This window comes from Geotrypetes seraphini, chromosome 9 (genome assembly GCF_902459505.1).
Source record: "Geotrypetes seraphini chromosome 9, aGeoSer1.1, whole genome shotgun sequence".
In the NCBI taxonomy this organism is placed as follows: Eukaryota; Metazoa; Chordata; class Amphibia; order Gymnophiona; family Dermophiidae; genus Geotrypetes; species Geotrypetes seraphini.
This window is the reverse complement of record NC_047092.1, coordinates 181,096,478-181,113,848: the sequence shown is the minus strand read 5'-3', so window position 1 is coordinate 181,113,848 and position 17,371 is coordinate 181,096,478. Positions and strand designations below refer to the sequence as shown.

General features: G+C 39.3%; 1 protein-coding gene and 1 long non-coding RNA gene across 2 annotated transcripts in view; one reads left to right on the top strand and one right to left on the bottom strand.

The window, feature by feature from the left end:
* The window catches only part of LOC117366930 (probable cation-transporting ATPase 13A4), a 98,349-nt gene that overhangs the window by 35,796 nt on the left and 45,182 nt on the right, over positions 1 to 17,371 (bottom strand). The window contains exons 22-24 of the mRNA XM_033958988.1: positions 14,546 to 14,625; positions 12,603 to 12,645; positions 81 to 190 (exon numbers count right to left, since the gene is read on the bottom strand). Coding sequence (XP_033814879.1) covers positions 81 to 190; positions 12,603 to 12,645; positions 14,546 to 14,625 — 233 coding nt within the window. The remainder of the gene's footprint in view (positions 1 to 80; positions 191 to 12,602; positions 12,646 to 14,545; positions 14,626 to 17,371) is intronic.
* The window catches only part of LOC117366931, a 166,202-nt gene that overhangs the window by 140,759 nt on the left and 8,072 nt on the right, over positions 1 to 17,371 (top strand). The window lies entirely within an intron of this gene.

Here is a 17,371-nt window from a genome sequence, read left to right as displayed (position 1 = left end):
CGGTAACATTCTTATTGCAATTTGAAAATAAAGTAATTTGGCCCAGCAAGTTTGATTTCTTCAGAAGCCCACACACTTACTTGATGAGGTGGGCAACACACTCTATGTTGTCAGTTTTGGAGGTGAAAGGTGAAGCCACGGATGCCTCCTGTTCTGACAAGGATATCCCAGCATGGGCCGTTTTCAGTGCCTGAAAAAGTTGTTTTCAGTACCTCACTGTGCACGTTGGAATATCTTAAACACTCATGGCAATTGTTGATCACGTTTGTACAAATGTTATGTGCAATTACTGTGCATATTGGAAATAATAACAGGAGAATTTTTCAGCAGCCATCTATATTATATATACCATACCATACTATACTATACAGGTCTTATAGCTCACAATTTTTCTTCAAGGATTCGATGTGGCTAACAACGTTTAGTAGGAGGAATGCCTGAGGTGCAAGAGATCGATAGGACAGTTTTACAGACCAAAGTCATATTACCTATAAGAAAAACATATATGTCTTAAGTGACTTTCAGAAGTGAAAGTCTGAGGAGATCTGTCGTATGTATGTTGGGAGTTTATTGCAAATGTTTGGAGCTTGGAATTCAACGGACTTGTTGAGGGGATGGGAAAGGAATCTTTGAACCATTGTGTCGATCTTTAGTTGAGGAAGGAAGGTGTGACCTTGATGCCTGTGGTGAGCCCATAGGAGTTTTCACCATGTATGGGTTTGTGGATCATACAAGTCATCGTGAACCATATGTGTTTCTTTATTGGTAGCCAATGTAGTTCTTTCAGTCGTGGAGTGGCTCTCGTCATTTTCCTGACTCCAAGTATTAGTCTGGCTGCTGTAATATGACTAATTTCTTTAGTTCTTTTAAAATTAAATTGGGTTAAAAGACCACCTTGTTAACATTTCCTGTTATGTCTCATGTAAAATTTAATGGTGGGGATTTGTTATTTCTTGAACCCAAGCAATTATTGGAATTTTTGGTGCCTTGGGAGGGAGTAGTTCCCTTTGCTTAGTATGTAATCAAGTTTCAAGCTTTTATTAAAATTTGATGTAATCGCTTATTAAGCAAAATACAATACTAATAAAAGTCATTAAAACATACAAAAAAGAAAAAAAAAACCACATACTATTACAATTTAAGAATTAAATATAAAATAGGGTAAATAAATCAACATACAAGCCAACTAATACAAAAGGTTAGAGTGGGTGGAACTACAATTTGAGGGGGGGGTGTAAGTTCAAAAGAGTAACATATATGGAAAGTACAATAGGGTAGGGGTTTGAAAGAGGATAAAAAAAAGAAAAAAAAGAAAAGTGAAAGTGAAAGTCACTGTGTAGGATTCATCTGCTTTGTAGCTTGAATCCAGCAATATTATGGACTAATGAATATTTATTTTCTGTATTAAGGGGTTTCCCTTTATATTTGTCTTTCTCTGATTTCTTTTTCAAGAATATGCTTCAATAATATGTTGAATTCTAAAATAATTTAAAAAAAAAAAAAAAAACACCTTGTTCCCCATCTTAATATCTGTCCTCCTGAACATATGAACAATATGGAGGCCTGAGGGAACTTTTAGCAATTGAAAGGGGCAATTTTCAGGCTGACATTTTCCTCCTTTAAATGGGTATAAAAATGTTCTTAGAGAGTATTAACTCATTGAAGGGACACGTATCAAGTCCTTAGGCCATGTTTTCAAGCTGTAAAACCCAGACCCTGTTTGTCTTTCCCTCTTTGAAAATACTACACGGACATGTATGTTTGAACAGAGATGTGAAGTGAATTCAATTGTTTTGTTAAGCCGTATTTACAGACAGATTTAGATTAGAAGCTCTGCTGGTTAAGGCTTTCTCTGACCCTTTGGACTCCAGCCAGAGATAGAGAAAAAATGCTGATGTCTTTAAAGTTTCATGTGACCTGTGTCCATATATGGTTTGTGTTTACGTCACATGCTGACACATGCTGACAACACTGATTCATGTAGAATAATATAAAAGGAATGTGAAGTTCATAATAAAATTGGACATGTTTGGAGATCATTTCTGGCCTCTACAATATGTCCCCAGATGCATCTGACTTCCAAATGGCAGAGAAAGAATGGGGCAGGAATTGGGGGCACGTCCACGATGGGCAGATGATATCACCAATATTTTGTGAGTATTTCTGAATTTTTTTCTGTTCTTTAATACTCACTGGGTAGTGGTGACCTGTACCCACCCTTTATTTTAAGTTCAAGCTTTGGGTTCTATTATGGAGTTTTTTTGGGAAAAATCTCGGGGTACTTTCAGTAAGCGCCCCTCGTGAATATAAGCAGCTGCCATTCTTTCGGGAAGAATGAAATTATTTATAGAACCCCCCTGCCCACTCTGTCATTTGTAAGGTTAAAACTTTTATAGAGTATAAGATCTTATTACTGTACCTCGCTTATAAGGTAAGATAAGCGAATATTTTTGCATTGTTATATTGGTTTTGTAATGAGTCATAAAGGCACTTAGGATTCTCCTAGACAAATGAGACTTGTATGGCTGTGTGTGTATGACATTTTTCCTTCAGCTCACATTTCCAATCTTTACTACTGAGGTAGGACGTGCTGTTATGTGGAATGAATTGAAAGTATTAAGATTTTTCCCTTGTAGTTTGTACACAAGCACTATTTCTTGTCTTCCTTTTGATCCTGACTAATTTTGTGCGTTTCTTCTACGGCTGCTTCCTTTGTGTTTTGTGCTGGATCATAAAAAAAAAAAAAAAAAAATTCCGTTTTAGAGGCTTTCTTTCTTGTGCGGAGCAAAACTGACTATCTGGCTGTCTGCCAAAGACAGATTTGCATGTTCTGTTCTTTGCTTTCATTATCAGGGTCCGTGAATGAATGCTTTTGCCTCTTCCCCCAGACTTCTCAGTTTGGGCTTACACTGATCCCCTATAGTGCTTCTTTGAAGTTACTCATTCTTGTTTTTATCAAGCAGTACGGTGAGAATCATGATTTCACTGCTTGTTACTGTTGTCACAGTTGATGGCATTCCCCGTTTCGTCCTAGATTTTAGGGCTGTTAGTGTTTTGGTAATTCTCATTGCACTTATGTTTCTTCCACCATTCCACCGGCAGCCAATGATTTTTTTTTTCTGTCATTGTCCTAAAGAATGTTTTATTTAGGTCCCTGTTGGTGAGGCTTTTCAGCTCTCTTTTTTTGCCTTCACCTTTAAGCAACAGTATACCTAGTGTGGAATGCCCCAGGGCTATGTTGACTTCATTGTCCTTCGGGCTATTCTACAGTCATGCACTGCCCCTCATGGTCCTATCCTTATTTTGTACCTCTTTTTGTGTTCCATAATTCAGGAGACCTGTCAGGCTGATAGTTTGCACCTTATATAATGGTTGTCTGTAAATCTGAAGTGAAATACCTGGGTTTTGTCCTGTCTCATGGTCAGAGGAAAATCTGCACTTTCCGCACTGCTGCTGTTCTGGGTCTGCCCCGCCCAGCTACCAAGAAAGACATGCTTACTTTTCTTGCTATGATTGGTCACTGCCGCCAATGGATCTCTGCTTGTTCCTTCTATGACCAGATTTTGAGACAGACCCTGGTTTCTGAAATGACTGCTCTTATCAGATGGACTCATGAAATGTTGGACATTTAAGATGTGCTTTGGTTTCTAGCTCAAGTCTGGGTTTTCCTGCTTATGCCCACATGTTTTATCTCTTTGTTTGGGACTATTGTAACACCATGAAGGGAGAACATGGCAGTAAGTTACGCTCTGTTGCCTTTTTTTCTATAGTCACTCCTGTTCAAGAACGCCCTGGCTGCTTGTGCTATGGTGGTAGAGATGGTTACTCCTCTGACCCTTGGTCACCCTATTACCCTTCACACTTTTCAGGATGTCTAAGCCCTTCTTTTAAATGGGCTCCTGGGTCTCACGGGTGAACAGGATTCTCTTCCCTTCTAGTCCTTTGTTACCCTCCCCCCCCTCTGAACTTGATGCCTGGCGTTTGGCAGGTGCCCAAAGCCGCCCTTTTGGACGGACTTTGGTGCAAAGAGGGGAAACCCTGGATACCAGCTGCTAGCTCTCCCTTATTCATTGCCCAATATCATGGTATTGGTTATCGTAGTGCTCGCTCGACATTTTAACTTCTTGCTAGTGATATTTTCATTCTTGACCTTTTGCTCCTTGATACAGATATATATAGCTCGATAATTACAGCTGGTACGTTTGTGAATTGAAAACAAATTGGAAAATACAATTCCTTTCTAGTGTTTTAGCTGAAATTAGGATGTTGCTAATTTAAAATGTTTTGTCCGGATTTATACGTAGCCATCCCAGATCAGTTTTGGCACAGATATTTCTAATGTTTTCCACGGGTCCTCTTTATCACTGCAGAGATGGAGACGCTCCAAAGAGACATTAGCTTTATGCCTTTTTCCAAATATGAGATGGTTATGATATACATTATTTGTAGTTTTGGTTTTTTTATATCAATGTGTTTATTTGCAGAGTTAAATTCAGCCCTGCACACTTGACAGATGGAGTAATAGCTCCACGCTTAAAACTTTATGTTTTGTCTGTGTCATGTCTACTTGTTTTAGTTTAGTGGGTACCCCAGGATACATAATATTGGCCATTTCTAGAGCTCTTTTTCCACTTCTTACTAGCCTAACTGCGCAATGTTCTTTTACTATATAAGACACCTGCTTTCATTTATAAATTACTAATACCGTACCAACCAATTAGAACATTAAGATCTATTGATCAAAATTTACTGACGGTTCCTTCATTAAAATTTATAAACACCAGACGACAATTTATATTTTCTGTAACAGCCCCACAAACCTGGAATGCTCTTCCAATTTTTTTACGTAATGAACAAGACTTGGTAAAATTTAAAATCCAATTAAAAACATTTTTGTTTAATGATGCTTTTAATACTTAATTTAATTATATTCAAACCAATAATTCCAATATTTTGTACCATTCGTTTTAATGTTTCCCCTTTTGTGTTTCTCCAATGTATCTCTTTTTATTCGACAAATGTATTTCATAAACCCCTCTTACCCAATGTAATGTAATTTATATTATTCATTGTAAGTATTTAAAGTTTGTATTGTATGTTTTCTTTTAATTATTTTTTACTATGTACATCGCTTTGAATTAGATAAAGCGATTAATCAAGAAAAATAATAAACTTAAACTTAAACTTAAACTTACTTTTAGCTTTTATATTCTGAATATAGTTTAGTTAAGGGTTATATGTTTAAGAAAAAAGTTTTACTTTATACAGCGTTTATTTCGTGGTGTTCCCTACATATGATCCATTCAATATACATTTCTGAATACATTCAGTACATCAGTATGGTCTCTCTGAAGTGCATAATAAGTTATATGCAGCACGATAAAAACATATCCTTTTGGATTGTTCAATTAAGAACCTTAAGTAACTGAGTATTGTCTCTCTTTTGCCATAGCTATATCAAGTAAATGAATTGGTATTGTTACATGTTGCCACATTCAGTACAGGCAACATGGTTTCTCTTGTTTTCTATCTCTTATTTGGATCACATTGGAGTACAGCTGCTGAATGATATTTGGAATGCTTTTCAAGCATCTCTTTTCAAGTATCTCTTTCTGTATGCACAAACATCTGGCTGCTCTCCCTTTGAGGTTCTCACGGGATGACCTTTCCCCGCCCCATGGGTAGATTTTCCTTTGATACAGGAGGAATACGTCCAAAAGCTAATTGAAATATTAGGGCTTGTTCAAAGAAACGTGTCTTGCACTTCTCCTTTCTCTCCACAGATTCCTACCCATTTTTTCCAGCCTGGTGATTGTCCAGCAGCTTTCCAAGGATCGGAAGCAGACGGATTTCCCCTTTGGCCTTCCCACTACTGTCATCGCTGTGACCAGGCCCGCTGCACTCACTGAGGAGTTTCCTGTTTGGATCCAAGCAAGTCGCTTGAAGAGGGTTAACCTAAAACCCCAGAAGCAAGTCTTCCCTGCGCAGATTTCACCTCCTCCAGTGGAACAACATGATGATCCCATTGCAGCATTCTACCAACTTTATCATTCTCTTACTGGCACCGCTGCTGCTAGTTTTTCTCCCTGTATGGATCATTTCTAACTGGGTCTACAGGGATGATGTGTTCTGGGTCCACGACACTTTCTGCCCATACCCATCTGTAAATGACACTCCTGCTGTAAACAGCACCCCCGGCACCTCTTTGCAAACACACGTTAAGCTGGACTACTCCCTCGCAAAGGCTGTCCTTCAATTGGAATCCAGAAAGACAGACAGTATGCTACCTTATGGTATAATTCCAGCAGTGTGCAAGTTGCCACTTTCTCCTTTGAGTATTGTGACATTGTGGACTGTTCATCAATTGATATCCCAAGGCTGTGCCATTGGTCCTCAGAGATTCCTAAAACTAAAGACATATGTATATATATGTGTTACTGACTCACGTTGGGGGATAAGTGTTCATTCTGGGGAGCAGTAGGGTGGAATATTGATACTGACTGGGCTTATAAACCAGAAAATACTCTGAAAAAAGGTGGACCAAAATGGTAAATCACTGCTTACTTGTATGACCTTTCATAAGGTTGGAAACTGTTATAGGAAAAGTGTTCCTGCACAAATTATTAAGCTTTCTCTTACTATTGACAACCCTAGACCTATTGATGAAGGTATGTACATTATGGACATGTGGTTTAAGGGTGGGTCTAGCTATCCGACCCATCAGTTTTCTTACGGGATCTATCTACCTCCACTCATCCTCTCCCGCCATTTTGTGGGGGCCCCAAAAAATACTAACCCACTGGCCCCTACATTCAATAAACTTACTGACATGATGGCTATTGCCAATCTCACTTTTGAAGATATTGTGGCTGTTCAGGTAGGGTTTTCAGAACGTAACCTTTGGTTAGAATGGATGAAATTCACTGCTGATCAACATAATAAGAGTATTTGTTACATATGTGCTCAAGCTAGACCCCATCTAGGAACCGTACCTCTGGACCTCCCTCCTGGTATCCAACCATGCTTTTTTTGGGTTATTTACCAATATCTCCTCTAATTTTACCTATCCCCTTTTGCACTGTGGTGTTCTAAATACCTTTTGCTGCCAGGACAACAAAAGCTTGATATTGCTGTTACCATCTATAAGGGCAATTACACATGTCATGTTTCTAATCTATAGTTCGAGTATAGGATATCTTCATTCAATTTTAAACATCAATATAAACATCAATGTAGTGGGTAACTAAGAAAGCATTCATACCAATACATCAAGAGAATTGTAGCAACGGGAATTCAGATATTGACCTTAGAGTTTAAAGTACTCATCCGGTCTGTCATTCGTCATTAATCCCTGCTGATATTCTCATATTTTTTCATATTTTTATATACTTTTTATATTCTTTTTGTTTTATATTTTGTCACTTGTGTTATCAATAAAATAGTATTGTCAATAATATAATGTTTAGATCACTTAGCTTCTTTTGCGAATATGCATTCTGTGATCTACTGGTTCACCAGTGCTGTCCCAGCATTAGATTAAATGTTCCCCCATGCCAACGCGTTTCGCTTAACTTTATCAAGGCTGGGGAGTCTGCGGGAACATAAAGCACAAAGAAAACCTATTAATGTATAGTAGTAATTGTTTGGAGCAAATATTAAGAAATTAATGCAACTTACCATAATTTAACTTTCATACTAACACGCCGGTATTAACCAAAAGATGGCCGCGGCGTGCACCCCACAATATAAATACACTCATCCCTTGACGTCACCTCCAATAGGGAGCGAACAGCTGAGAAGTACAAAACTGTCAGAATACTAACAGGCTAGTTAAACGTCAGCCTGAGCTAGCCAATCAGAGGCTTCATTCAGCCCCTCCGGAGCCATAGAACCTAGCATGAACATCCAGCGCAATTCTTTTAAATTGAGATTCCTCTCTATATTTCCACCCTCCCACCCTACATAGACAGAGTCCAGTATCCTCCACCTCAGGTCATCCAGAGTATGGCCACATAATAGCCAGTGTCGGACCAGAGGGGACGTTTCATTTTTAGTATGGACATGCGATTTGTGCTCTGTCAAACGTGTTTTTATAGATCTCAGTGTTCTGCCTACATATAATTTAGGACAGGGACATTGAATCAGGTAGATGACATGGTCAGAGTTGCAGTTAGTTTTGGTTTTTGAACGGTAGGACTCACCCGTGCGAGGGTGAATCCATATTTCACCTGACATAGTGTAAGGGCACCACTGACATTTACCATAAGGTAAGTGGCACCCTACAATTTTAGGTCTCGGGTCCCTAAGTAGATTGTGATTTACATACTCCCCAATGTTTTTCCTACGTTTGTATGAGAAAATAGGGCGCTCAGCTAAAGTGGGATTGGCCAATCTGGCTATGTGCCAATGTTTCATAACCAGTTGAGTGATGTGATGAGACAAAGGAGAAAATTGTTGAACAAAGGCCATCCCCTCAGATTCAGAACATTTCTGTTTTTCAAGAAGTAGCCATTCTCGATGAGCATATTTAGCTCGAGTGTATGCTTTTTTTACTACTTCAAGTAGTGGCCTTTGTTCAACAATTTTCTCCTTTGTCTCATCACATCACTCAACTGGTTATGAAACATTGGCACTACTTGAAGTAGTAAAAAAAGCATACACTCGAGCTAAATATGCTCATCGAGAATGGCTACTTCTTGAAAAACAGAAATGTTCTGAATCTGAGGGGATGGCCTTTGTTCAACAATTTTCTCCTTTGTCTCATCACATCACTCAACTGGTTATGAAACATTGGCACATAGCCAGATTGGCCAATCCCACTTTAGCTGAGCGCCCTATTTTCTCATACAAACGTAGGAAAAACATTGGGGAGTATGTAAATCACAATCTACTTAGGGACCCGAGACCTAAAATTGTAGGGTGCCACTTACCTTATGGTAAATGTCAGTGGTGCCCTTACACTATGTCAGGTGAAATATGGATTCACCCTCGCACGGGTGAGTCCTACCGTTCAAAAACCAAAACTAACTGCAACTCTGACCATGTCATCTACCTGATTCAATGTCCCTGTCCTAAATTATATGTAGGCAGAACACTGAGATCTATAAAAACACGTTTGACAGAGCACAAATCGCATGTCCATACTAAAAATGAAACGTCCCCTCTGGTCCGACACTGGCTATTATGTGGCCATACTCTGGATGACCTGAGGTGGAGGATACTGGACTCTGTCTATGTAGGGTGGGAGGGTGGAAATATAGAGAGGAATCTCAATTTAAAAGAATTGCGCTGGATGTTCATGCTAGGTTCTATGGCTCCGGAGGGGCTGAATGAAGCCTCTGATTGGCTAGCTCAGGCTGACGTTTAACTAGCCTGTTAGTATTCTGACAGTTTTGTACTTCTCAGCTGTTCGCTCCCTATTGGAGGTGACGTCAAGGGATGAGTGTATTTATATTGTGGGGTGCACGCCGCGGCCATCTTTTGGTTAATACCGGCGTGTTAGTATGAAAGTTAAAATTATGGTAAGTTGCATTAATTTCTTAATATTTGCTCCAAACAATTACTACTGTACATTAATAGGTTTTCTTTGTGCTTTATGTTCCCGCAGACTCCCCAGCCTTGATAAACTTAAGCGAAACGCGTTGGCATGGGGGAACATTTAATCTAATGCTGGGACAGCACTGGTGAACCAGTAGATCACAGAATGCATATTCGCAAAAGAAGCTAAGTGATCTAAACATTATATTATTGACAATACTATTTTATTGATAACACAAGTGACAAAATATAAAACAAAAAGAATATAAAAAGTATATAAAAATATGAAAAAATATGAGAATATCAGCAGGGATTAATGACGAATGACAGACCGGATGAGTACTTTAAACTCTAAGGTCAATATCTGAATTCCCGTTGCTACAATTCTCTTGATGTATTGGTATGAATGCTTTCTTAGTTACCCACTACATTGATGTTTATATTGATGTTTCTAATCTGACACAGGGTAGTTTTGTAGGTAATTTACCCCAGGTTATTGTTCTGTCTTGGCTCATAGGTATGCCCCATTGTTGCTGCATCAGATTTGATATTTACTGGCTTTATGGAGACTTTTGGCTCCCTGTTAAGCTACCCAGCCAGTGGATAGGCCAGTGCACTTTAGTTAAGGTTACCATGCTTCTGCATATTCTTTCTGAAAGGCATCCTTCCTATTCACATGGTTTTTCCTTTTATTTGTCTTGATATAAATCTGATCACATGTATATATAGATGCTATAGGGGTCCCAAGAGGGGTCCCAGATGAATTTAAGGCCCGAGCTCAGGTTAAGGCTGGGTTTGAGTTCCTTATTCCCTTTATTACTATTAATAAGAATGTTGATCGGATTAGTTAAAATTATTATAATCAGCAACGCTTTGTGAACTATTCTAGGGACGCCTTGCAAGGTATTACTGATCAATTAGGTTCCACTTCTCAGATGGTTTTCAAAATCATATGGCTCTAGATATGATCCTAGCTGAGAATTCTGTTAAATTCTCCTCAGTACTTTAAGCTGTTGTACTTTTCTTTCTGACAATACAGGTCCTACTATGGACATTCAGAAATTAGTAGACCTCTTTGCAGAGCTCAAATGTAACTCTGATTTATCTAATTCTTGGGATCAGCACTTTAGTTGAATGCAGGGTTGGGTAAAAGACCTTTTTATTGTTATAATCTCTATTATTATCTGCACTCTTGTCTTGACTGCTCATGTACTGTGTTATTTGTATTACAGCTCCTAAAAAACCCTTCCTCGAGAGACATATCTAGAGTATCACTCCCTTCCAGCTCATGCTGTGTATTTATGATGTCATTTTCATGACGTAAGAGGGGATTGAAGGGACACGTATCAAGTCCTTAGGCCTTGTTTTCAAGCTGTAAAAGCCAGACCCTGTTTGTCTTTCCCTCTTTGAAAATACTACAAGGACATATATGTTTGAACAGAGATGTTGTGAAGTGAATTCAATTGTTTTGTTAAGCCGTATTTACAGACAGATTTAGATTAGAAGCTCTGCTGGTTAAGGCTTTTTCTGACCCTCTGTGGACTTCAGTCTCTAGATAGAAAAAATGCTGATGTCTTTAAAGTTTCATGTGACCTGTGTCCATATATGGTTTGTGTTTACGTCACATGCTGACACATGCTGACAACACTGATTCATGTAGAATAATATAAAAGGAATGTGAAGCTCATAATAAAATTGGACATGTTTGGAGATCATTTCTGGCCTCTACAATATGTCCCCAGATGCATCTGACTTCCAAATGGCAGAGAAAGAATGGGGCAGGAATTGGGACCTAAACCTTTACACTCATCAATTTAGAAGACATGTAATCTAATGTAATAGTTTCTTATCAGAAAGGACAAATGTCAAATAAACAAGCAAGTTCAACAAATGCCTGAAAATAAATCATGGATGAATTATTTAAATGCGCTATATAACTTCAACAATTTCCAATTTAAATCAATATTCCGCTTCTTAGCAAACTATTTCTTTCAAAAATGTTAATATCCCAGAAAGATTAAGTTTCTAAAATATCAGGGTGTTTTTTTTTATATAACAAGGGCTTAATGTGCAAATTGTCAGCCTTTCTCTGTAATAAACTTTTTGTGTATAATAAGCTAAAGATAAATGTTTAATTTATTGAACTTCTGCTACGTAAAGTCACAGAATGCATCTTATTAATTATGAGTTCTGTGAAAACCAGCATGTGAAAATGTGCTTGAGGGCTATTTTTCACAAAAGAGATATGTAGATTAGAGAATGACACGGTGACAAAATTCATCACCGTTCCCGTCCCCTTGGATAACCGCAGTAAACCATCTTCATGTCATTCTTTAAGGAGAGAGGGAAGAATCAGAGTATGAATAGCCACAACTACTGACCCGCAAGCTTTGCTCTGAAGAATGCTGGTGTAGAAGGACCGAGGTTGAAACAGTCACTACAGAATGACAGTCTCTGGTATCCAGAGCAGATATTGTGATGTCATAATGCCTCATTCCACCAGTGCCTAAGAGCCAATCACATCAGTGATGTCACAATGGCTTCATTATCCTTGGCTCACATAAGAATCAGAGTATGAATGGCCACCACCACTGACCCGCAAGGTTTGCTTTGAAGAATGCTGGTGTAGAAGGACTGAGGTTGAAACAGACACTACAGAATGACAGTCTCTGGTATCCAGAGCAGATATTGTGATGTCATAATGCCTCATTCCACCAATGCCTAAGAGCCAATCACATCAGTGATGTCACAATGGCTTCATTATCCTTGGCTCCCATAAGAATCAGAGTATGAATGGCCACAACCACTGACCCGCAAGCCTTGCTTTGAAGAATGCTGGTGTAGAAGGACCGAGGTTGAAATAGACACTAGAAAATGACATGGGATTATTTCCCGCGGTTATCCGCGGGGACGGGGACGGTGATGAATTTTGTCACCGTGTTATTCTCTAACGTAGATGTCAATGAGGTAGGGTGAACAAGAAAGTTGGCAGAAAAGAGACTATTAACCCCCCTGGGAAATCCAAAAGCCCTCTCGTGAGAAAAAAGTGTGTTGTATCTACTCACCCCGCAGTCATTAGCTCCATCGCCACACATCGCCACGTAATAGCTAAACCAACAATTAAATGAAATAGAAATAAGATTACACATTACTACTGCTATTTATCATTTCTATAGCGATGAAAGATGTACGCAGCGCTGTACATTTAACATGCAACAGATGGTTTCTGTTCAGAAGAGCTTACAATCTGATTTGGGCAGTCAGACAGGACATAACGCCTTCCTGCCATTAGGACAATTGATAACCTAGGGCTCCTTTTACGAAGGTCCAAGGGTGGAGTTGAGGAGAAGCTGGTAGTTAGGTGGGCACCAGTCACATTCAGGGTTGATGCCCACATAGCTGAGACCAGTTGGCGTAAGTTTGCCACTTTCTGTGGGTCCCGGCACAGAATACCATCCAATACCTGTATAACTTCAAGGTCACTACTAGTCCCCTCCCCCCAATCCTCAATCCAATTGACCCCTGTACTTGACAAACACTTCCCCCAATCCAATCCGGGTCCCGGTCTTGACAATCTTCTTTAATTAAGTTTTCTATACTTTCTCACAGGGGAGCTCAGAATAGTTTACATGAATTTATTCAAGTACTTAAGCATTTTTCCCTGTCTGTCCTAGCGGGCTCCCAATCTATCTAATGTACCTGGGGCAATGAGGGGATTAAGTGATTTGCCCAGGGTCACAGGGTCTGTCACTGATTCATGCTGGTCCCTGATCTTGACAAACCCTTCCCTCCATCTTATCCCCCCCTAACAATCTCATAACCTACGCCCAGACCCCATGCATCCCCCAGAACTTATCAGAGGCGATCTGTGGTGGTCCTTCTCTGCTCCCCCTCATTTGGCCCTGGATTCAAAATGGCCGCATTGACCTCTAACGCTAAGCTTGCAGTAGAATTATTAGGAATTGCCCTTCCATATAAGGGCAAATTTAATATCCAGGTCTGATTTAGACAGTAGAGGAAGTACTTTAAAAATGCTGACTGCTGCCAGCTGAATATTAACCAGAAAATGTAAATTCTGGAAGAATTCCAAATTCATGAGGAGCACAGCCTACCTCAATAAAGTCTATTGACCTTTAGCAGTTTTCTTTTATATTCTTTATTTATTTTAAAACTTTCAATAAGTGCAATACAAGATAATAACATTTTATACTTTAAGATCACTTAATATTCTATCAGAAACTAATTCACATCAAATATCCCACCCCCCAAAAACCCAACAATTATCTTTATTTATAAGAAGACAAAAAAGACAAAAAATATCCCCTCCCCCCCAATCTTGGACGTGTATGTTCAAAGGGAAAAAGTAATATTCATCCTTAAATTTCTTAAAATGCCCCTTTCGAGTAGCTATATCATGCTCCATTTTAAAGATGTGGCATAAAGAATTCCACCAGAAATTATAACTTAGCCTCTCTCAATTTTTCCAATTATTTATAATATGCTATATGGCAACCCCTGTCACCATAAGTAATAATTTTTTTTTATTAGATGAAATTGAGGCCAGCTGCGTGCCTGATTTTAAGGCCAAATGGGATCGACACGTGGGATCTATTCACAAGGTAAAGGTAGGGGAGGGTCATTAGGGTGGGCAGACTGGATGGGCCGTGGCCCTTATCTGCCGTTTGTTTCTATGTAAATTTGGCTCATCGCTCTCATTGATGTACCAAATAGCACAGTTTCATACAATAAAGCCACCGGATTATCCAGTAAATTGTTTACTTGACTCCATATGGATTCAGTTTTGATGGAAAAGAGATCCATATTTACCATTTGTAAACTAAGGGGTGAAGCTACCACATACAACTTTTAGCACAGATCCCTTGCTATGCGATGAGACCTAGTTACTGATAACTTGGGCGAACAGTAAAATAGCACATCTTAACAATCGCCTATATTGAAAACGTCCCCCCCAGGGACTGTTTTTTAATCTTTAAGGAAAAGAACATACTCTAGTTTCTGAAATTCCTCAATCAGGCTTGATTTCTGGGCTGGGGACATTCTGGCAAAGATGGTTCCATTCAGCAGCAACTGGAAAAAGGACACATTCATTAATTCAGAACTCAGAACAGTTTACATGAATTTAATGTACCTGGGGCAATGAAGGGATTAAGTGACTTGTCCAAGGTTACATTACATTACAGATTTCTATTCCACCTATACCTTGCAGTTCAAGGCGGATTACAAAAGATTTGACTGGACATTTTCCAGTGAAGATACAATTTTTTTTTTTTTTTTTGAGGGGAACTTACGAGTTGGATAGTAAATTGACATTGCAGGACTGTGTGATATAGACAGATAGATTAAACATAGAAACATAGAAACATAGAAATAGACGGCAGATAAGGGCCACGGCCCATCAAGTCTGCCCACTCCAATGACCCTCCCTATCTATCTTTGCGGATAGATCCCACATGTCTGTCCCTTCTTGCCTTAAAATCTGGCACGCTGCTGGCCTCAATAACCTGAAGTGGAAGATTATTCCAGCGATCAACCACCCTTTCGGTGAAGAAGAACTTCCTAGTGTCACCGTGCAGTTTCCCGCCCCTGATTTTCCACTGATGCCCCCTTGTTGCCGCGGGACCCTTGAAAAAGAAGATATCCTCTTCCACCTCGATGCGACCTGTGAGGTACTTGAATGTCTCGATCATATCTCCCCTCTCTCTACGTTCCTCGAGTGAGTAGAGCTGCAACTTCCCTAACCGCTCCTCGTATGGGAGCTCCTTGAGTCCCGAGACTATCCTGGTGGCCATTCTCTGGACCAATTCCAGTCTCAGCACATCCTTGCGGTAATGTGGCCTCCAAAATTGCACACAGTACTCCAGGTGCGGTCTCACCATGGATCTATACAGTGGCATAATGACTTCAGGTTTACGGCTGACGAAACTCCTGCGTATGCAACCTATGATTTGCCTTGCTTTGGATGAAGCTTGCTCTACTTGATTTGCAGACTTCATGTCTTCTCTGACAATCACCCCTAAGTCTCTTTCTGCTTCAGTTTTTGTCAAGATCTCGCCATTTAGGGTGTAAATCCTGCATGGATTTCGGCTTCCCAGGTGCATGACTTTGCATTTTTTGGCATTGAAACTGAGTTGCCACACGGACGTCTAATAAATAAATTGAGTGCCCTCGATATGGGCCCCAAAGTGATGGACTGAGTCAGAAAATGGTCAATGGAGATTGCACCGAGGAAAGTTTTGATGAGCTGCAGAATTTACAAACGCTTGAAAAATTTGTCACAGGAACCTGAGCCCTGTGCATAACAAAGTTACTTTTATGGGGTTCTGGGGAAGGTCTGGGTCAGGATGTCTGGGTTCACTGTGAGAGTCACTTAACCCTTTCCAGCAGATCATTAGGGAGGCATCAACTGCATAAGACCCAGTCCTGTGCTCTACAGTTAGAGTTACAAAACATTTCAGGGATCTGTTTATTTAGTAGGTGTTTAGGGGAGGATTTTTTAGGGGAGAATTATCTTGAGGTAAGGTGAAGGGGGTTAAGTTGTTTGGATGAATTTTTTGAAGAGCAGGGTTTTGATTTCTTTTCGAAATGTTTTGAAGTCGTCCGTTGTCGTCAGTAGGTTGTAGATGATATGGTTGAGTTTTGCTGCTTGTGTTGCCAGAAGGTTGTCAAACATTTTCTTGCGCTGTGTGCCTTTGAGTAGGGGGAAGGCAAAAGGGTTCGAGGTTCTTCTGTCTCTTGAGGTGAAGATCTGGTTTAAGCGGTTATTTAGGTAGGAGGGGGAAGAGCCGTTTAACGCTTTGAATAATAGGCAGTAGAATTTGAATTGAATTCGTGCTTGTATGGGTAGCCAGTGAGAGCCTAAAAAGGCAGTTGTAACGTGATCATGTTTTCTCAGGGAGTATGTCAGTCTGAGGGCGGTGTTTTGTATGGTCTGAAGTTGTTTTATCATAAAGGCTGGACAAGGTAGATAGAGGGAGTTGCAATAGTCCAGCAAACCTAAGACTAGGGATTGGACAATTGGTCTGAATTGTGCTGGGTTGAAAAATTTTCTGATTTTACATAGATCATGTCACTCCACTAATGATTAAATCACACTGGCTTCCTATTTCCCATCGAATTAACTTTAAGATCTTATTTTTAGTATTCAAAGTACTAATTTTTAATGAACCACAATTTATGACAAGAATGATTATTCCATACAATGCCCCACGTTCTTTACGATCATCTTCTTCAAATTTATTAACAATACCGTCTTTGAAAATCATTGGTACACGAAGAAATTATATGTTTTCTGTTATGGCTCCTAAATTGTGGAATTCTCTGCCAAATTATATTAGAAATGAAAAAGATCTCTCATCTTTTAAAAGATTATTAAAAACTTTTCTGTTTCAAGACGCTTTTGATGTTTAAAAACTTTTATCTTGACCCTTTTCATTTTTGATATGGATATCAAATTCATTAACCCCTTCCCCCCCTATCGTTTTTTTTTCCTTTTATGTAATTTCCAATATAGAATGAATATGTAACTTTTCCCCCCTTTCCTTCTCAATCATGTTTGTCCATATTATGACTGCAAAAAATGTTAGTTGATTTGTTTAATTTGTATGTTATTGGATGCCCAATTGTGGGTGAGACCACTATCTAGTGGCTTTTAAATTGTACATCACTTAGAAAATTTGTATAAGCGATTCATCAAATGATAATAAAACTTGAAACTTGAACTTGTTAGAAACGCTTTCTGGGTTGTCTTGTTGATTTGGGACTGCATTGTGCAACATCTGTCTATCGTTACTCCTAGGATTTTGAGTTCGGGTTG